Source organism: Rhinatrema bivittatum, chromosome 6 (assembly GCF_901001135.1).
Source record: "Rhinatrema bivittatum chromosome 6, aRhiBiv1.1, whole genome shotgun sequence".
NCBI lineage: Eukaryota > Metazoa > Chordata > Amphibia > Gymnophiona > Rhinatrematidae > Rhinatrema > Rhinatrema bivittatum.
In genome coordinates, this window is record NC_042620.1 from 219,233,934 (window position 1) to 219,256,882 (window position 22,949).

At 43.6% G+C, this 22,949-nt stretch overlaps 1 protein-coding gene across 1 annotated transcript in view; it reads left to right on the forward strand.

Moving 5' to 3' along the window:
• Nucleotides 1–22,949, forward strand: part of LOC115094679 (connector enhancer of kinase suppressor of ras 2-like) — a 545,829-nt gene that overhangs the window by 299,759 nt on the left and 223,121 nt on the right. Inside the window, exon 7 of the mRNA XM_029607931.1 lies at nt 11,546–11,665. Coding sequence (XP_029463791.1) covers nt 11,546–11,665 — 120 coding nt within the window. The remainder of the gene's footprint in view (nt 1–11,545; nt 11,666–22,949) is intronic.

Sequence of the window (22,949 nt, forward strand, 5' to 3'; positions counted from 1 at the left end):
TCCTTGGGTAAAGTGCTGCAAGACATGCCTTTGAAATTTACTCTCCCTATGGGTGATCTCTGGCTGAAAATACTAATTTTAGCTGGGCAATAAGTCTATTTTATGAATACAGAATGCACATATATGGAGACGATAGGAAATGTCTTTTTTTTTTTTTAAGATTGTGATTTATACTTTTGCAGTTTTATAGCTGAAGCTATAGCATTGGCAGAACCTGCCATGCAGTGAATCCATGTGGGATTTTTATAACCTCCATCAAGATATATTTTAGGACTTTTCAAAGACTTTGCTAACAGTCATGAAAGCTTTAAACATCACTGGCAAGTCACAAAGTTGCACACTACATGGAAACATAAAAGGAAAGTACTGTTAGCTTGCCAAAAACAAAATTAGTAAACAAAAAAAACCCTGCAAAGTATTTGGCTAGAGATGATACCTTTATTAAGCTAATGAATATTTAAAAGAGATTGGATGAGGAAAAGATGGTCATGGTGCCAATTGCTGGTATCTGTGAACAGTTGTTGGCCTCATGTAGGTATTATCCCCACTAAACTGTTTTGGGCTTTTAACTAATACTGTATCATGTTTATGTAAAATAATAAGTAGACTTTAACAAAGTTACATCTCTAATGACCATGTCTGAATCTGGTCTAATTCCTAGGCTGCGTAATTTGATCACGCCTAACTTGGTTCCAGTAACAGTCAACCACCAGGAAAAAAGTCAGTGGGGTGAATTTTGAAAATGTTATGCACATAAAAATTTCCAGTATCGCACAGGAGCAAAGATGCACTTAACACATGTGCTGTATACACCAAAGCGCAAATAAACCTTTACTTGGTCAAGTGTTGCATTATAAGTTTTTTTTTTATTTCACCACGGTAACTCCTTCCAGTGAACCACAGTATTTTACAACAGTCCCCAACACGGACCCGTGTTTCGCCAGTCCGGCTTTTTCGGGGGGATAATTTCAACAACAATCTGAAATTAAAGAAGAATTTTGCATTGACCAATATACAAACACTGGGTAAAATTGAGGCAGAACGAAAAATCCAACAGTTAACATACCTGTGTCACAGTGATTTCAGAATTATCAGGAGCACAAAGTGCGGTCTCAGGTGACTGAATTTAAACCCTGACAGACTGTTTTGGCGCGAAACTGCGTCGATGACAAACACAACCCACCAACCAATCAGCAGCCACTTCCCCTAACGTCATACCCAAACTTAAATAAAATAACTCCATTCAAGCTCAGCATTGAGGCCATTGGGGGCTACTGTATTCAAAATAAAGATCCATTTTTGCTCCCTTCTGATCAAAATTGTAGAGAAATCACCTCCTCTAGCCACTTGACCAAGTAAAGGTTTATTTGCGCTTTGGTGTATACATGCACATAAAAAAACACTAGCGCATCCCTAGCGCCTCTTTTTCGGACAGGAGCGGCGGCTGTCAGTGGGTTTGACAGCCGACGCTCAATTTTGCCGGCGTCGGTTCTCGAGCCCGCTGACAGCCACGGGTTCGGAAAACGGACGCCAGCAAAATTGAGCGTCCGGTTTTCAACCTGCGAGCTGCGGGCCTATTTCAATTTTTTTTTTCTTTTTTCTTTTACTTTTTATAACTGTCGGAGGGTGCACAGAAAAGCAGTTTTTACTGCTATTCTGTGCACTTCCCCGGTGCTGAGAGAAATTAACAGCAGTAAAAACTGCTTTTCTGTGCACCCTCCAACAGTTATAAAAAGTAAAAGAAAAAAGAAAAAAAAATTTGAAATAGGCCCGCGGCTCGCAGGTTGAAAACCGGACACTCAATTTTGCTGGCGTCCGTTTTCCAAACCCGTGGCTGTCAGCGGGCTTGAGAACCGACGCCGGCAAAATTGAGCGTCGGCTGTCAAACCCTCTGACAGCCGCCACTCCTGTCCGAAAAGAGGCGCTAGGGATGCGCTAGTGTTTTTTTATGTGCATGTATACACCAAAGCGCAAATAAACCTTTACTTGGTCAAGTGGCTAGAGGAGGTGATTTCTCTACAATTTTGATCAGAAGGGAGCAAAAATGGATCTTTATTTTGAATACAGTAGCCCCCAATGGCCTCAATGCTGAGCTTGAATGGAGTTATTTTATTTAAGTTTGGGTAGGCGCTAATTTCTTAAAGTAAAATGTGCGGCTTGGCGTGTCGGGGGGCGTGTCGAGATGACGCGCCGTTTAAGGGGCGCGGCATTTCGGGGGCGGCGACATGGGCGTGGTTTCGGCCCGGGAGCATTCCGGGGGCATGGCTGCGGCCTCCGGAACAGCCCCCGGGACCGGACCACGGAGCGGGGCACCCGGCCGACGCGCGCAAAGTTACGCCTGCTTTCAGCAGGCGTAACTTTGCCAACAAAGGTAAGGGGGGTTTTTAGATAGGGCCGGGGAGTGGGTTAGGTAGGGGAAGGGAGGGGAAGGTGCAGGGAGGGCAAAGGAAAGTTCCCTCCGAGGCCGCCCCAAAATTGGAGCGACCTCGGAGGGAACGGAGGCAGGCTGCGCGGCTCGGCACGCGCAGGCTGCCGATTTTGCGCAGCCTTGCGTTCGCCAACCCCAGATTTTATAAGATACACGCGTATCTTATAAAATCAGGCGTACTTTTGTTCGCACCTGCTGTGCGAACAAAAGTACGTGCTCGCGCAACTTTTTTAAATCTGCCCCAGAGGCATTTAAATCTACGAGTATTAAATTTTCCCAGGGTAGTGGGAGAGATCCCACTACCCTGGGATTAACTTAAGAAGATATTTCCTCGATGTTTTGGAGTTTACCACAGAATCTGCTCCCCCCCTGGATAAAGTGAACTTTCTAAAAGGAAATCAAAATATTGCAGCTAAGAAGATCAGTTAAAGTACTTTGGAATGAAATATCATGACAGGATTAAAATGGCATGATATTATTTGATCACAAAAACAGATTGCTCCATCTGGGAAAATGTAGTTGAAATGAATGACATCTCATGGGATGTCATATATCACATTGACTTAGATCTTTGTTGAAAATTACAAACAAATCTGCCTTGTGAAAAATGCCCATGAACTGGGTTCAAACTGTAAAATAATTCAAATTACTGTCGTCTTCCAACTGTTTTTGGAGACTTTGTGCTGAGTAGTTCTTTGACGCAAAAAGAGATTTCTTGTTTGTGTTTCTAAGTACATAACCATTTGGGGATTCTGGCTATTATGATTGACTTTCATCTTTTTTTGTCCTTTGAAGGTTAAGTAGATTTCTAATTTAAATAACTTTTTTTATTTAATTACTAATTTATAAACCACCTTTCCAAAATTGTGCTCAAGGATAGAACTTTAAAACTGCAGCTGGATTAGCATCAAGTAGACAAGTAACAATACTAGAATAATACATATAGTGCAATCTCTCTTTAGGGATTCTAAAGATTATTATTTTTATTTATTATTATTTATAAACTTTTCTATACTGCTATTAGTGGTGACATCATATCGGTTTACAGCAGAACGGCAGGTGGAAATTACAATAAACAGGTATCAGGGGAGGGATTACCTAGGAATAGAGAATTAGCAAAGAAATGTAACCAGTAAAAAACATCAACTAATTGTATAACAATAATTATGACAGAACTGTGTACAAGGATTCAGCTACAAGCTGGCAAGGCGGGAAAGAGGGGAAAAAGAGAAGGGAGGTTTAATTCTGTATTTGGATGAGGCCCTTATTATTATTCAGCAATTTTATGTATCACCATCTTAATTTTATGATGAGTTCATAGTTATAAAATGTTGTTTGATAGATTTTATTTTATTGATATATGTTTTTAGTTCTTTTTATTGTAAGTTTTAAATATAATGAATGCTTTTAAGATGTCAATTGCCCTGAGCTGAGGCAGTGGGTGGTATATAAATGTTAGTAAAGATAAAGATCTGCAAATCTTTCAAAAACAAGATATACCAGAGATCAGCAACTCCCATCACGACATGCAAAGCCCTCCCAAGTGGAATATCACTCACTGCAAAACGGAGGAAAGGTTTTTGAAAATGCTCTTGTTGCCGACATTTTGCAGCCAGCAGTGCTGGATAGGGTGCAGTGGCAGAGGTTTGTTGGCTAGGATCAGAGAAGGATCAATCCCCTTTGTGATAGCAAACATCGAAGGGGGTCACAATCATCCCTCCCCGTACTGCTCCTTTGTCAAGCTTTTATTGAGGTGGATGGACCTCTCCCTGGTGGTACAGCAACCGCACTAGTGGTTTATTGCTAGAGAGAGAGGGGCAGCTTGGACCAGGCCATAAAAGGTGTCTGACCCCCCCCTCCCCTCCCCTTGGTTAGATGCAAAAATTATGAATTTCCAGTTGCATTTGAAAAATCTGAATAGTTTAATTAGCTGCGTAAGTTCAAAGTAGTACTGAATATACTACTGAGGTTTTAGAAAGATTTTCAGATAATGCTTCATGGCTTATGAAATTAATTTCAGGTGTTAGGACACTCTAAATTGGATTTCATGGGATTTTACGGAACCACATTTAGGTGCTTTTTTTCGCTTTAGATTCACTTAGAGAATCCACTGGGGTTTTCCAACAAGCTTGGGCCAGGCTGAAATCAGACTTCAACCTGAAATTATTCACACATCTCTCATTCTACCCACTTGCAGTTTAAGGGATTGGCAGTGTAAGGTTTGTAGGACAATAGAGGCATAGGGTAGACATCTTATAAGACAGACACTTCTAAATTCAGATAAATGAATATTCTCAGATGCATTTCATGGCACATATTCTGATATACTCAAGAAATGGTTGAAAACTGATGGATGTAGCTTTCACTATGACTTTCAACTAAGAATTAGTAGACAGAATCAAGTTCATTTTCAAAGGCCGGAGCACGTAAAAACTGGGAGATACACACATGGCCGGGCCACACGCATGCCGTGGGGATTTTTTAAGACCCGCAGCCACGCACATATCTCCCGGTACATGCGGAAGAACCGGGAAAGCAAAAAGGAGAAGGCCATGGGCAGGGTCTGGGCGGGCCTTGGGCAGGCCTGGACAGCGCCATTAGACAACACTGTCCCAGTGAAGCGTGTGCCAACAGCCAGCTGACCCATGCAAGTTAGTGCTGATCCAGCAAGCAGGTAAGTATGGAAAAAAAAAAATCCTAGGTATAGGGGTTTTAGGGGTCAGAGAGGATAGGGATAAAGGGAAGCAGGTTAGCTCGGGGGTTTAGAAAGATCCCTCCCAGTACTCCCCTTTATTGGAGCGTACTGGGAGGAAACTGGGGAAAGGCCTAGTCTGTCGCCATGCATATCTTGAAAAATCCCCTCCCCCCCTTATGCACGCGAGTCGGCACTTGCACACACGTGCGCGCGCCGATTTTATAATCTGCTCGCGCATGCGAGTTAGTGGATTTTATAACATGCGCGTGTTGACGTGCACGTGTTTATAAAATTGGCATGTCCATGTGCGCGCGCCGAGAACTGAGCACACTTGGATGCCCGCGAGTGAATTTAAAAATTCACCTTTCTGATTTTTCTTTTTAAATAGATAGGCTATTTTGAAAATCAGCCCCATTCAACCTGAGAGGTAGATTTTAAAAGCCCAGCGTGTGCGTCAGTTAGGGGATGCGCGCACAAGTGGGGCTTGCATGCGCTGTCCGAATTTTAAAAGCTGCCCGGATGCACGCATATCTCCTGCAGAGTGCCCATTTCACTCTGTTTCAGAAAGGGGCATGGTCTGGTTATGGTCTGGGCAGGACATGGGAACTTCAGGACGTGTCCAAGAGATTTGCACGGCGCTCGCCCATGTCCACTGCTGCATAAGTTTATTTCTGCTCTGGAGATGGTGTAAGTTTAAAAAAAACCCCAAAAAACTAGCCGTTTTGGATTTTGTAAAGGTTTAAAGGGTCTAGGGCAGAGCTTTCCAAACTTTTCATGTTGGTGACACACTTTTTAGACAAACATTATTTCACGACACGGTAATTCAGTCTACTAGTAAACCAGAGGTTAAAGGTTAAACGAACGAAACATATTTCGACAATTTATGTATGTTTCCTTAAATATATACATAAATAAAATGTTTCACTACACAACCTATCTCATGAAAACCTTAAATTTATATTAAAAATATATATTCCAAGATTCGTTATTGTTATAATTTATGAGAAACAATAATAAAACAAATTGTCTGTCCCCCACACACTCATCTCTCTCCTCCCCCCAGCACATGTCTGGCCCCCACACACTCATATCTCTCCCCCTCAAGCACATGTCTGTCCCCCCAGCACGTTTGCCCCCCACTCACTCATCTCTCTCCCCCCAGCACATGTCTGGCCCCCACACTCATGTACCTCGTCTTTTTGATTGTTGCCAGTTAAGTGCTTCACTCCCTTCCATGATCACCAGACACTGCTGCTTGCAGTCAGTACTCCTCATGGCCAGGCCTCATCGGCAGCAGCAGCCAATGCAAGGATGGCTGGGCTCGTTCCACCCACCAAGCCCCCCCAAAAAACGCGATTGACAGCAAAAATCACCCAATAATAAGCAACCCATAAACTGAAAAAAAAAGTGAATCTCTAGAAAAAAAAAAGTCCAAACTCGCATCAGAGTTGACCGGGCTTGCGCGACACACCTGCACACTGCAGGCGACACACTAACGTGTCCCGACACACAGTTTGGAAAGCTCTGGTCTAGGGTAACCAGAGGGAGTGAAGGCTATTAAACCAGTGGGGTTTGGGGGACCCAACTGTAGAATGGGCAAACTGGTGGATGAACTGGAGAAACTGGCCAAGGCATGAGTGCGCGCTCACCCTGACTTATATGCTAGAAACCCGATTTATGCGGCTGGGTGTACACACTCTTAAAATTGCACACATGTGAGTACCCTGGCTATTTTATAATGTGCACCCAAGTTATAAAATGGCCATGCACCTGGGCGTGCACCGATGTGCGTCCACGCGCCACTTTTAAAGTTACTGATTTAGGTTCTGATTTACTGACGTGTAAGTCATGTAACAAAAAAAGCTAGGCAAGTCAGCGGGGTTTTAAAGGTTGGGGCTAATAGTAAAAGTGAGGCAAGTTAGCTAGGGGGTTTAGGAAGTCCTCTCCTTTACTGGGGTGAATCGGGAATGAACTGGGGAAAGAGGTAATTGCGTCAGCGCGCCTACCTACTAATATTCCCCTCCCATTTATGCACTTGAATCGCCTATTTGGGCTCAGATGCGCACATCAAGTAAGTCTTGTTCAATGTAAGACAAGACTATGTCATTGTCGTTTGCTGCTTGTAATGTAAACCGAAGTGATAATTAATTCTGTTAATTGAACCTCGGTATATAAAAGTTATAAATAAGTAAATAAAAACAAATCAATATAAAATTATGCGCACATGTACACACGCATAGCCGATTTTATAATATGCATGCGTAGCTGCGCATATACGCACATATGTTATAAAATTGCCGTGCCCATGTGTGTGCACCGGCAAACGAGCACACATGTATGCCCACATGCGGGTCTTAACGTTTACTTCATTCTGTACCTATGGGAAACATGCTTAGTAAATGAAGCCCTAAGACTGTACCTGACTGGTCGATTTTCAAAGGCTTGTGCATGGCAAAACCAGGAGATATGCACCCGACTCAGCTGTGCGCCGGCTGCGCGGATTTTAAAAGGGCCGCGTCCATGCATGTATTTCCCAGTACGCGCATAGAAAAAGTTTTGTGAAAAAGGGGCAGGACATGGGTTTGGTCTGGATGGGGCATGGGTGGCCTGGGACTGCATCATGAAATCAAATACATGCACAAGCGTGCACAAGAATCCCCTACCGCTTAACTTTACTACTCCTATGGACAGTGTATACGTTGTGTAACAATAAAAACAAAGCTGATCAGCGGCGTTATAACACTTGGGGCTAATAGGGTAAAAGGGGGGCAAGTTATGTAGGGGGTTTAGTAAGTCCTCTCCTTTACTGGGGCGAACTGGGAGAAAGGCCTAATGCATCGTCACACGTTCCTAATAAAATTCCCCCTACTTGCTTGCTCGAGACTGCATTCATGCGCAAGTATGCGCAGGTAGCTGATTTTATAACATGCGTGCGTATATGTGCATATGTTATAAAATTGGTGCATCTAGGTGCGCGCACCGGAAAATGAGTTCACATGTGCACACGTGCGCAGGTCTTAAAGTTTACTTCTGAGGCAATAAGAGGGTGAGATGACTTGCCCAAGGTCACAAGGAACAGCAAATTAAAGCCAGCTCATAGGAATAACCACTATACTTAGCCAGCTAGTACTAAAAATCAGTGAGAGCAAGCTAAGGACCTGATTCATGAAGGCATTTTCCCATGGACACAGAATGGGAGAAAAGTCTTAACGAATCAGGCCCCAAGTTCTCTCTAGTAATTCCAGAATCCAGAAAGCCCACAGATTGAGTGGATAACTAAGTAGATACCAGGCTGTTCAGCAGGAGAAAATCTCATCCTAAGAGATCGAGCCTTCCAGCTCTGTAGGCAGGTGGCTAAATCACTTTGAAAAATCTTCCCCAATGTAAATATCCATCTGTAGTGACAAAGAAAGAGCACCATGTATAAATAGCAATTAAAAACAAATACCTTCAACTATTATAGAATGCCACCACCAGAGTACTTACTAATACCCGAAGAAATGAACATATCACCCCCATCCTAAAAGCCCTAAACTGGCTACAGATACACTTCAGAATACTCTTCAAAAGCCTAACTTTAATACACAAGACCATACACAATCGAAGCATACACTGGCTCAATGCCTCCTTCCATCCTCAATCCAACCAAAGAACCACCAGATCCACCAACGGAACCATACCAATACCCTCACCTAAACTAACACCCCTATCCTCTACCCGTGAACGAGTTCTATCACTTGCTGGTCCTTCCATCTGGAACTCCATGCCCCGAGAACTAAGACTAGAACCCAACACACAAAATTGAAAAAAAAAATTGAAAACATGGCTGTTTAAACAGGCCTTCACATAACACCCACACACACTGACATCCAATACACAAGACCATACACAATCAAAGCATACATGGGCTCAATGCCTCCTTCCATCCTCAATCCACGCAAAGAACCACCAGATCCGTCAACAACGGAACCATACCAATACCCTCACCTAAACTAACTGTTACGTCCATCGGTCTCAGACGGCTTCGACCTCTGTGCCTCAGCTTTCTTTCTTCTCTCTCCTCAAGCCTTGGGAAGATGGCTGCTGTCGGATCTTCATGCCACTCTCTCCGGCGTCCCTGGAATGGCAACGGCGACGGTGTTCGTCATGTTTCTCCTGAGGGCCTCCTAGGGTGTGCGAGCGCACGCCACCCACATCTTTATTCACGTCATGGTGGGAACATCGGGGGCAGCCCCCTCGAGTGACATCACGCCGTCTGGGTATTTAGCCTGCCCTTCGTTTGCTAACAAACTGAGTTAGCAAGGATTGGATTGCCTCCGGTCTAAGCTACTCTGCCGCTTCCTTGATGCTGCTGGAAGCCCTCTCTGCTCTCCGGGACCTTTCACCTCTAACCTGGGTACCCGCTCCTCGGGGGCCCTGTGCTTTCTTTCAGGTGCCTATCTGGGATACTGGGTACTCGCTCCTCGAAGGCCTGCTCTCCCTGTCTTGGTGCCTACAATTCAACTACTTCTGCCTGTCAGGATCTCCATCACTACAGCTATCTACTTCAGTGAGTAATCTAACCTTACTCGCAAGCTCAGCGCTGGGTGCCTGCATCCTGGACTTCCTCTTCTACCTTGCGCTGCCTACCATCTATTAAGTGTGGGACTGGTATCCTCTGCCGAGGACCCCTGGACTCCTTCTACTGGGTTATCTCACTGCTGCCACCTCCTGGGTAGTATCACCAAGCTGTATAATAAATACAAATCTTCTGTGTCTGCGTGTATAGAGTCTAGCCTAGTACTGCGGTTCCTCACGGGGCTCCTCCCCGTGGGAATGGCCATCACCGCAGTACCCAAGAATCCACTCCAACACCTCAAACCATAACACTAACATACCTCTCCTCTACCCACGAACGAGCTCTATCACTTGCTGGTCCTTCCATCTGGAACTTCATGCCCCAAGAACTAAGACTAGAACCCAACACACAAAATAAAAAAAAAAATTGAAAACATGGCTGTTTAAACAGGCCTTCGCATAACACCCACATACACCAAGCCCGAAACACTAGTCTCTTCACAAAAAGCATGGTATAAAGTTTCTTTGTTGTTTTCGCACTAATAATTTTTCATTCTATATATTGCAAAAGCATCGATGATTCTTTTCTCTCTCACTGCTTACCTTAAAGCTTCAGCCTACCTCCTATAACCTAACTACCTTTTAATTTGTTAAGATGTTTCTTGAAATTCTGAGATGTAATTCCCTTTCTTTTTCCTCTAATTGTTCCAATGTAAACCGATGTGATGTGCAAACAAATGCCGGTATAGAAAAATTCCAAATAAATAAATAAATAAAAATATAGACAAAGAGTTTGGTTATTTCATGTTTAAATCGTCCATTAGCCATGCAGTGTACTGTTTTGAAAGAATTTTCCCATTTTGTGCACATGGCATACATTATGAAGGTGGCAATTTTTTTTAAGATGACATTAATTCTGCTTCTGGAATACATATAATATACATCCTGCAGGTATATGGTCCACACTCCTGTCAGTAAGAGAGATGCGAATATATTTGAGTAAAAGCTCTGACAAAATGACCGCTTCAGCAAATTAATTTTGAGCATGGAGTTCAATGGAGAAATGGACAAAACAGGTGAAAATGGAAAATTCACGTTTCACTGCATTTGCAGACCTCATTTCTTTTGTTAGCATTGCATTCATTTTTCCATTTTCTGCTTTCCATACAAAAAAATCTCCCATGAATGGAAAACTTTTGTGACTTTGCAATTTTTATGACATATTCAGGTAAAGAAAATGTGCCTTTTGAAGCATTCTTGACTGTAGCACAAAAGAACAGCTTTCTTGCCTCTGATCTGTATGTATTTGACCTTTGGATTAATGCAGTGCTTTATATATATATATATATATATATATATATATATATATATATATATATATATATATATATATATACTGTCATAAGCAAGGTGAATTAAGAGGGTAATTTTCAAACAGCCTGCCTACGTTGTACACATAGATTTTCCCACATATTTTCATAGGGAACTTGCGCACGTAGGATAGCTTTGAAAATACTCAGGTGATTGGCCGAATATGTGGACACATTCACTTACGTAAAGTTACACCCCCTTTTTGAAGGGCATAATTTACGTCTACATACTTCCATGCGTTCTTTTTAAAAATCACAATGTATGTGCTGACTCCACAACCAAATTGCCCCACAGAACACCGGGTTCCGTAGGTGCTTCTATATGCGCCAAGTCCGGGTTAGTTTGAGAACCTCCATTTGCACACGAAAAGCCAGGTTTTATGCACGGAAGTGGCCTTGCAAATTACCTCCTAATTACTCTACCAAGATTCAGTGTTATATTTTGCTCTGTGCTATCCTTCAGTGTGCTAAAGCATTGCCTGTCTGTTTTGCTAGTGTAAAACATTATCGGGAATCTGTGACCACATCATCTCCCTCTCATCCGATTCCCTGGTGTCCCAGTCAGCACATCTAGAAGTTGTTCACCTCACCAACATCATGCCCAGCGAGGGTCTGGTAAGTAACATTTCCTCTTAAGTAAAGGAATATTGCACCCCAGAGACAATACATTAGAGAGTGCATTTCTCAATTTGCATTTTGCTGTGTGCTTTCTTTGCATTTGTTAAATGCAGAGGCTTTTTTCACTTTCGCAGTGCTTTTGCAAGCCTCAGCTGGTTTCTTGAAGTACTTTAGCTACAGGGAAAGTCTGATTTGTCTCCCATAGCAAATACGTGATGAACAGGAATGGAACTACAGAATTCCTTACGTAGACAAACTGGAAACACAAAATATTTCTTGAGACTTTCTGTCAGACCTGTTCAACAAATAATCTTTTGAGATGTACTTAGTCTTTTGGTTTTGTTTGATTTTGTTATTTGTCTCATAACTCTAGCTGAATTATTGTATTTACCTGTATTGATTTTTGAGCCATGTATTTTGGAGTCATTGAGATACATTTTAACATGTACTTTGGTCTGGGTTGCCTAGAAAAAAATGCAAGTATCTAAGAAGCCAGTGTACTAAAGTGCGATTAACATCACCTGAGTATGCATGTAAATGCTTGCTTTTTTGCTCATACTAACAGGCGATGTTAATGACATGCAAATGAGGCCAGATGGTAAAGTATGTGCATGTTTTATCTATAGACCTTATAACAAAAATCTTAACTACACCTCCCCAGGTGTTAGCTCATTTTCTCACAACAAAGCATTTGTAAAATAATTTGCACATATACTTTACCTATGCATTAATAGGTAATGAGATGTTAGACATAATTTTGTATCTCATTACTTTCCAGCCTGCTTTTTGCGTATGAATGTGAAAAAGCTAAAGTTCACATGTAGCGCAAGAGCACCTGGTTTACGTATGTACTTATATTTGTAAGTTTAAGCATGCTTTAGAACATTGGCTTCTGCATTTTAACTGTAAATCCTGAACTCTGCTGGATAAAAGATATCAGTAAAGTATACCAGTGCTCTAATATTTTCAAATCTTTATTACATTTAAATGTACCCACCACTCATAAATCATCATAACTTAACTTATATAGAAAATACACAAGGCATTCACAGATATCATAGAACTACCACACACAAAAATCTTTTCATCTACATCCATTCAATCACAATTTTATAAAAACGTTTCCCCAACATGTTTCACTTATAAAAGCTTCTTCAGGGAAAACACTTAAAGGTGAATTTTAAAGGCCTGACGCGCGCCAAAACTGGGAGGTGAATATGTCGGGCTGGTGCTTGCCAACTGGATTTTAAAAGCTGACCGGAAAAGTGCTTATTTCCTGCTGCGTGCACAAAAATATGGTTCCAAAATGGGTCGGGCGTGGTCTAGGCAGGGCATACGCATTTCAGGATTTCACATTGAAACCAGCGCGTAAATATTTCTCCGAGGACAAGCAGGATGCTAGTCCTCACGCATGAGTGACAACATCAGATGGAGCCCGATGCAGACAACTTATGTCAAAGTTTCTAGAACTTTGACAAGGCACACTGAGCATGCCTAGCATGCCCTATACTACTTGACCACGTGGGATCCTTTCTGAGTCTCTTTCTTTCCACATAGCTGTGAGCCGCACGGTTAGATTGAGCTAAAAACTTGGCTTTTTGCCTTGTAGAAAACTATTTTTTGCGTTTTTTCACAATTTTTTCTCTTTGATCCATCGCCAGGTCCCTCTTGGTGCCTTCTCATAGTATCTCCAGTTAGGGTTTTCGGCATTTCGGTAGGTTTCCCTTCACAATCGATTCCCCCATGGTAGCAGTGTCTCAGTGCCATAAATGCTCGCTGCCATCATTTGACTTTCAGCCCTTTAGTTTTGCCTCATCATGGCCATGTCCATTTTTTCCAATGCCCCCAGTGCCTGAGGGCTATGTCTATCACTGATCCTCATGAGGTTTGTAGCCTCTGCCTGAGTGAGATTGCATGATGTCTAGGGTTTGGCACTTGTGCGCCCAGATGTCCTTGAAGGGATGTTGGCTTAGACTCGACAAGATAGATCAGCTCTTCGGGTCGAGAAAGCCTGAGCCATTGGCATCGGTGACATCGGCATCGAAGGACCTTGGAGCTGCACTGATGGGCACCATGCCATTGACATCAGTGGGACCGTTGGTTCTGTTGAGGGGCACTGGAGACAGTCCGTTATCGATTTCCTCTGGGCCGAGGATGCTGGGTTCATTGTCTTCGATCTCGACACCGGGGAAGGATCTGGGCTGAGCATCAAGGGAAGACTAAGAAGCATCACCACCGGTCCCCATTGATGCATGGTGCTCCTAAAGCAGCCCTGTGGTGAGGAATTCCAATTCCTCCATCAATGCCTGGGGACCGCGGATCCCCCTCACAGATCTAAGGAAGATCTGACCACCCCTCTGTCCTCTCAGTCAGTGATGGTATTGGAAATATTTGAGAAGGAGCTGGAGTGCCGAGTCCAGCTGACAGTGGAGCAGGTGCTGCAGGGCTTTGGTCCTGTGGCACCAACGTCACCGGAGCCAGGCTGCCCATCCTTGTACTGCATCTGGAGAATCTCAATGTGCTCATCTGTGTTTTACTGACCAAGCTGGCATCTGTTCCTGTAGTGGCACTGTTGCCCAGAAGGGCACCAAGGTGTCCCCCTACTGATACAGTGGTCATCACCGGATCCTCCGAGGAGGAAGCTCCACTGGGGTCAGTGGAGGCACCAAGGCCTGTAGTTTCCTGTCCAATTCAACTAGTGCTTGCACCTCTGGGCATAGGTTGAGCACCTAGGGCCCCATCTCCTGTGGCATACAGTGAAGATGCGAGTCTCTATGACCCCTGGGGGAATGATCAGATAGAGTCCTCCTCTGAGGACTCAGATGGTCTCCTATCAAACTCTTTTCCTCAGATGAGTTAAGGAAGTCTCCACCTGAGGACTTAACTTTCGCAGAGTTTATGAGGGTGATGGTGGAGGTCATCCCATTCCAACATTTTACAGAGGAGGATGCATGGCACAAAATGCTTGAGATGCTTCAGTTTATGGAGCCTTCTAAGGAGATTGTGGTGGTCCCGATGCATGAGATCCTTAAGGATTTGCTGTTGAGAATTTGGGAACCCCCCCTCACAGCAGTGGCATAGCCACGGTGGCCCACCTACTTTGCACTCAGGCCAACCCATTCAGAGTTACCCAGCACTTGAGAAGAGATGCCCGATATAAGGCCATCGTGAAACTCATCCTGACCTTCGCAGGGCCATCATGGAGCTCATCCCACGTGGCCCAAGAACAAGCTTGACCATGCAGGGCTATCGTGGAGCTCATCCCACATGGCCCAATGCCCAAGAGCCCCAATCATCACAGGGCCACCGCGGAGCTCCTCCCGCATTGCCTGAAGAGAGCCCCAACCGTCACAGGGCTGTCGTGTCGTTCATCCCACGTGGCCCAATAACTGAGGCCCAACCATCAAAGGGCCATCGTGGAACTCATCCCACGTGGCCCAAAAAGAGAGGCCCGACCATCAAAGGGCCATTGCAGAGCTCATCCTGCAAGGCCCAAGAAGAGGCTCGCCATCACAGGACCATCACGGAGCTCATCTAGAATGGCCCTACACCTGAGAAGAGCCCTGATCATCTGAGGGCCATCGCAGAACTCATTCTGCATGGCTCAAGAAGAGAGGTCTGACTGTTGAAGGGCCATTACAGAGCTCATCCCATGCAGCCCAAGAAGAGGCCCCACCATCACAGGGCCGTTGCAGAGCTCATCCCACGCAGTCCAAGAAGAGAGGCCTGATCATTACAGTGCCATCTTGGAGCTCAACATGCAAGGCCAGATAAAAGGCCTTGCAGCAAGGAGGCACAGAAGAGATGGAGAGGCCCTAATAGAGTGTGTGTTTGTGTGTGTTTGTGCATATATGAGACAGAGACAGAATGGGAGTGAGAAGCATCTGTGTGAGCATGTTGTCAAAAAGCATGGGATTGAGAAGCCGATGTGTGTGTGTGTGTGTGTATGAGAGAGAGCATGAGAGTGAGAAACCTCAGTATGTATGAAAGAGAGCATGAGAGTGAGAAACCTCAGTATGTATGAAAGAGAGCATGAGAGTGAGAAACCTCAGTATGTATGAAAGAGAGCATGAGAGTGAGAAGCCTGTGTGTGTGTGTGTGTGTGTGTGTGTGTGAGAGAAAGCATGGAAGTGAGAGGCCTGAGTGTGTGTGTGTGTGTATGTATGAGAGAGAGCAAGGGAGTGAGAAGCCTGTCTATGTGGTGTGTATGAGAGAGAGCACTAGAATGGGAAGCCTACCTGTGTATGTATGAGAGCACAGGAGTCGAGAGCCTGTCTGTGTGTGTGTATGAAGGAAAGCATGTAGGTGTGAGAGACGGTTGATGTGAGAGAGCATGTGGGAGTGGAAGCCTGCATGTGGGAGAGAGCATGTAAAATAGCCTGTGTGCGGGGAGTAAGAACAAAGTGATCTCAAGGCATTTAAGAAAAGTTTAAAAACATGGCTTTTTAAACAAGCAATTTACAAAGAGACGGGAGAATAGAAATTATTCAGGAATAGGCAGATAAGCACCGACACACAGTACTTAGGACGGTACAGTAGAGTAGTCCCTGAACTACACATCATAATAAGCATATTGATAACACCATGTATGATAAATTTACCTGTGAAAATACCTTCAGTACACTCGGTCATGACCCACTCCTCTAAAAATTATTTTGTCTAATGATATATTGTAACTGAACCTTTGACGGCACCTGTTAGAATGTACTATAGTACACTTTTACCCTACATTAAATATGTGCCTACATGTAAACCTTTGCGATGGTATATAACTTAGCGACGGTATAGAAAAGATTTTAAATAAATAAATAAATAAATAAATAAATGTGAGAGTGGGAACCTATGTGTACGAGTGGGAACCTGGGTAAAAGAGAGTATGTGGGAGTGGGAACCTGCAAGTGAGAGCCTGCATGTGAGAGTGAAAGCCTAGATATGAGAGAGAGCATATGAGAGTGAGAGCCTGTATGTAGAGAGAGTATATGAGAGTGGGAGGCTGTGTGTTTGTGAGAGAGAGCATGCAAGTCGGAGCCTGTGAGAGAGAAAGCATTTGTTTGCGAGAGTGCATGTGAGAGAGAATCTGTGTGTGTGTGTATGATGGAGGAAGGAAAGAAGAAACAGAATAATAGGGACTCTGAAAAGGGAACTAGGAAAAGACAGACAAAGGGGAACAAAGAGACTGAGACCAACCAATTAGAAAAATAAGATCAGACAATAAAGGTAAAAAAAATTACTTTGACTTTCAGCAATTGGAATATGCCATCTTTGGGAATGTGCATTTCTCATATATTTGTATTTTGCTGTTTCGTCAGTATTCCAGTGCTCACAGAGGCTGAGACTGGTTTCACAGGCTTTCCATTTCAGTTTTGTCTGTGTGTTTGTTTCTAATTTGTAGTTCCTTATCCTGTATTAGGTAAGGCTCTGTCTTTGTTGCACATGTGTGACAGAACTGCAGTATTTTGGCTAGTGTGTAGTTTCTCAGTAGGGATTTGTAGCAGTTCAGCTTGTTCTGTATGCCCACTACATAGGGGACGATGCAGTACAGTGCACTCAGCTGAGCGCACTGTTAACCCGCAGTTGGACGCGGGTTGTAGAGGCGCTAACTAATCCCCTTATGCAATAAGGGGATTAGTGCCTCTACAATGCGTGTCCAGCGCGGAGTGAAATTAATAGCGCTCATCACATGCAAATGCATGTGAATGAGGCTATTAGCTATTCAGTCCCAATGCAAAAAAAAAAAAAGTGCGTCTAGGACGCACATTTTAGCAATCAGAAATTAACGCCTGCCCGGAGCAGACGTTAATTTCTGAGCGCTCCTAAAACTAGTACAGAAAAGCAAAAAAACTGTTTTTCTGTACTGCCTCCTACTTAATATCATTGGGATATTAAGTAGGAGGAACAACTCTTTTAAAAAAAAAAAAAAAAAAAAAAAAAAAAGTTAAAAAAAAGCACGGCAGTCGGGTGCAGGAAGCGGACGCTCAGTTCACAAGCGCCCGGTTCCTGAAGCCCTGGCACATCCATGGGTTAGGAAAACAGATGCTGATAATTTCAGTGCCCATTTTCCAAACCTGACTGCCCACAGTGTAAGGAGTGAATAAATCAATATTAAAGTGTCGGGCACTTAATATTAATTTATTCACTCCTTTACTTATTGCCCATTAGTCCTGTTCACTGACATTTGTCAGTGACAGGGCCAATCCCCTTTCAGGACAGGCTTCTGAAAGGTGATTGGTCCTGACACTGACATGTGACAGTGAAGAGACCAATCGACAATAAGTGAAGGAGTGAATAAATTAATGTTAAGTGCCTGATACTTTAATATTGATGTATACACTCCGGTGCTGGTGGTCAGGTTGGGAGAATGGACGCTGAATTTATCAACATCAACATCCATTTTCCTAACCTGTACATGTGCGCTAGTTAGGAAAACAGTTGTTGATAAATTCAGCGTCCGTTTTTTTAACCAGCAGACAGTCGTCGACAGCATACCTCTCGGGCTCACGCTGTCAAGGAAGCGCTAGGGGCGCGCAATCGCCCCTAGCACCGCCTTGACAGCGCAAGCCCTAATTTAAATATTGAATCGCGACCTCAGGAGAGGTGCCTGGGGACACATTAGCGCAACGTTTTTGCATCGGCCCCATAGCGTATTAATGTTCTAGGTCTTGGTGTAATGTTTGCCTTTGCTGCCTTTTGTTAGATAAGGTTGCTGCTGTTTTGAGTCCTGAGAGTTAGTGCTGTTATGGTATGGCATGGGAAGGTTCTAGGTGTTTTGTTTTTTTTTAGGGATTTATCTTATTTCACAAAGTGTTTGGCACTGGAGGAAGTTTGTTTTGCTGCCACTGAGGTGGTACCAGCATTTGAATATATTTTTTTTGCATGTCCTTGTTCTGTTCTGCACTTGTTGCAAATCTTAAGCTCTTATGATGATTAATATGATTATTGCTGTTTTATTGTGCATATGATATTCTCTGCATTTTTGGAAAGAGGATTCATAAAAGAATACATTTATATTTGTTTTATTTCATAATTGGATCTGATGTTTCTGTTAAACGTGTTACCTTTTTTTTTAATTTTATTTTTATGCTTTCAATGGTTCACACAAGGAACACCTTGATCTGAAATAGGTTGTACAATTCAAGATATAACAAAGAAAAACGGTATTTTACAAAAATATTCATACAGCCTCAATTATTAAAAAACAAAAAGGGGGCGGGGAAGTCTTACATCAACGAGCAGATTTCAGGAAATAAAGTAAAAAGAAAGCAATGAGAACCGCCAGTTTCCATCTTTTTACCGGTTTAAGCCTCAGGAGAGTCTAACAGCATACGTTCGGGCTGATACAGTAAAGTGCGCTCCAGCGGAGCACACTGTTAGCCCGCATTTGGCCATGAGTTTTCAAAGCGCTATTTTTACCCCCAAAACTAATAGTGCAACTACCCAAAATCCCATCTCAGCCCATCACCTCAATTGGACTTCATAGGAGCCCTACTAGATATGGCTCAGGCCAAGGCCTTTCTGCCTTTCCAGAAAGCCATCACCTTGGCAACCATTGTGGCAGAGATTCAACAGAGCCAGCAAGTGTCAGTCTGGCACATGTTGAGGCTGTTGGACCACATGGCCACAACTGTCCATGTTTACTCCCTTGACACGCTTACACATGCATAGAGCCCAATGGACCCTGAGGTCACAGTCGTGCCAAGCCTCTTAGAGCCTCCAAGATTTCATCCAAGTCACCACGTCTCTCAGGAACTCATTGTCCTGGTGGTGGGTACTTTCCAATTTGGAATAGGGGATCTCCTTTCGGAGTCCACCTACTCAAATTGTTCTAACCACGGATATATCTACCCTGGGGTGGGGAGCTTATGTAGATGGGATCAGCACCCAGGCTCTGTGGTCCACTCAGGAATGTTCTTGTCAGAATAACTTCCTGGAGCTCAGGGTGATCAGGTTCGTACTATGGGCTTTCAGAGATTGGCTGTCCAACAAAGTTGTCCTGATCCAGACCAACAACCAAGTAGCCATGTGGTATGTCATCAAGCAGGGAAGCATGGGATTGTACCTCCTGTGTCAAGAAGTGGTCCAGATCTGATCATGGGCCCTGTCCCACAGGTTGGTGCTCAGGGCCATGTACCTGGTTGGGACAGAGAATGTAGTAAAGGACAGGCTGAGTCGAGCCTTCAGACCAATGAGTGGTCCCTGGACCATTAGGTAGAAAATTGGATATTCTACCTCTGATGGAGCCTGGACGTAGAGCTATTCATGTACCCCTGCAACAGGAAGGTGCCTTGGTTCTGCTCCCTGTACAGGTCAGATGGCAAACCAGCCTCAGATGCCCTTGCCCGTCATTGGGGCCAGGGACTTCTGTATGCATTCCCTCCGATTACCTTAGTGGCAAAAACTCTTTTGAAGCTTCGCAAGGACAGAGGGATTATGATCCTCATAGCCCTTCAATGATCAAGACAGGTCTGGTTTTCACTCCTGCGGGAGATGTCCATCTGGAAACCGATCAATCTCTGTACTTCTTCAGATCTCATCATGCAAGATCAGGGCAGGTTGTGGCATCCAATCTCTAAGCCCTGTCACTCACAGCCTGAATGTTGAAAGGATAATCCTGCAGCCGCTTGATATTCCAAGGGATGTGTCTTGGGTCCTGGTGGGAAACCCTTCCACTAGAAAGTCCTGTGGACTGAAGTGGAGGAGGTTTTCAATGTAGTATGAACAGAAGGCTCTAGATCTGTTCTCTTGCCCCACACAAAAACTGCTTGATTACCTTCTACACCTATTGGAAGCTGGCTTAAAAAACAACTCCATTCAAGTTCATCTTAGTGCAATTGGTGCATACCATCACAGTGTAGACGGTACGCCCATCTCTGTACAGCCTATAGTTGTACATTTTATGCAGGGCCTGCTTCATTTGAAGCTTTCCCTAAGATCTCCCGCTGTGTCTTGGGACCTCAACTTGGTGTTAGCTCAGCTGATGAAAGCTCTTTCTGAGCTGCTGCACACCAATGATCGGAAGAACCTGACCTGGATAGTCATATTTTTGGTGGCGATCACTTCAGCGCACAGGGTCAGCAAGCTACATGCCTTAGTGACTTATCACATTATACTGTTTAATCATGACAGGTTGGTCTTGTGTATACACCCTAAGTTCCTGCGTAAGGTAGTGACGGATTTCCTTCTTAATCAGTCAATCGTCCTGCCAATTTTCTTTCCCAGGCCCCTTTCACAACAAGGTGAATGATCACTGTACAGTTTGGACTGCAAGTGAGCCCAAGCCTTCTATCTGGAACAGACAGAAGCTCATAGACAGTAACCCAACCTTTTGTTTCTTTTGATAACAACAGGTTGGACATTGCCAATGCCAAACAGACACTATCAAATTGGCTAGCAGACTGCATCTCCTTCTGTTATTCCAGTTGGGACTGCATCTTGGGGCTCATTCTGCAGAGCCATGGCAGCATCAGTTGCCCACTTGTGAGCAGTTCCCATGGAAGAGATCTGCAAGGCTGTGACATGGAGTTCTCTCCACACATTCATATTACATTACTGTATGGATAGGGATGGCCGATGCAATAGTAGGTTCAGCCAATCTAGTCTGGAAGCTGTTTGAGGTATAGAACCCAACTCTCCCAACTTAGGGCCTGTTGTTTGGGTTCAGTCTGTCTCCCCCTCTGTTAACAACAGTACCAGTATTGTACCTATTGGCACCTGGTTTGGTGTCTGTTTCATTCCCTTTTGTGTTGGGGAGCAGCCTGTAGCTAGGGATTCACCCATGTGTGAGGACTACCATCCTGTTTGTCCTCTGAGAAAGCAGAGTTGGTTATCTGTCACAGGTGTTCTCTGAGGACAGCAGGAGGTTATTCCTCATGAAACCCGCCCACCATCCTATGGAGCTGGGTTTCTCCTATTTTTTATTTTAATCATAATTCTATGTTACGAGACTGAAGAGGGAACCTGTGTGGACATGTGGTATAGGGCATGCTGGCCTTGCTCAGTGTGTCTAGTCAAAGTTCTAGAAACTTTGACATACATTTTTCTTATCAGGACTAACATCCTGCTGTCCTCAGAGAACACCTGGTACAGGGAAGCAACTCTGCTTTACACACACAAGGGTGCACTGGGGTTCCCTGCTGCATAATTTTCCTTCTGCTATGTAAGTCATAAAACAAAAAAAAAAAGCAAAGATTAGCGGGGTATTAAAGGTCTTGGCTAACAGAGGAGAAGGGAAGCTAGTTAACTAGGGGGGTTAGGAAGTCCTATTCCTTAGCTGGGTGAACTGGGAACAAACTGGGAAAAAGGCCAAATCCGTTGGCTTGTATGGTTTTTAAAATCCCCCATCTATGCGGTAGAAGGGGCATTTGTGCATATAGTAATGTGCCCGCTTATTTCTATTTATTTATTTATTGCTTTTTTATACCAACGTTCGTTAACACATCACATTGGTTTACATAAAAATAAAAGCATTGAAAAATAAAATACAATTCGCATCTCAAAAATTCAAGAAAATAATTTAGCATAAGTAATAAAATAAAGCAAACAATATCACTAAAACATATTCATTAAGAACAATTGAGAACATCAAATATATACCAAGATTAAAACCGTTAAAGCATTAAAAGACTAAAAAAACTAAAAGGAAGGCTCTAAGGCTTTGACTATCAAAGAGAGTAAGATATCAGGGGAAGGCCTGCTGGAAAAGCTAGGTCTTCAACTTTTTCTTAAAAGTATGTGAACTAGTTTCAAGCCTCAGTTCCTGTGGCATGGTATTCCAAATAGATGGACCTGCAAGTGACAGTGCTCATTCATGAATGGAGATGAGATGTGCTAGTTTTGGTGATGGGATTGGTAAAGTTCCATTGCTGGAACATCTGGTGATTCTTTGCGGGGTCTAGAAGTGAAGGGAGGCATTGAGCCACTCAACTTTTTGATTATAGAGTGTTTTATAGATTAAGGTTAAAGACTTAAATAGGATTCTCTATGAAATCGGGAGCCAATGAAGATCTTTTGGAACGGGTGTAATGTGGTCATTTTTTCTTGTGTTTGTAAGTACTCTGGCAGTAGCATTTTGCAGGAGTTGAAGAGGTCTGAGTGTAGATGCTGGGAGTCCAAGCAATAAGGTATTGCAATAGTCTATTTTGGGAAAAATTAATACCTGTAGAACTGTCCTGAAATCTGCTTGGTGAAGGAAGGGTCTTACTTTCTTTAGAACTTGGAGTTTATAATAACAGTCTTTGATTGTCATACTTATGAATTTTTTTAAGTTTAATTCAGAGTCGAACAT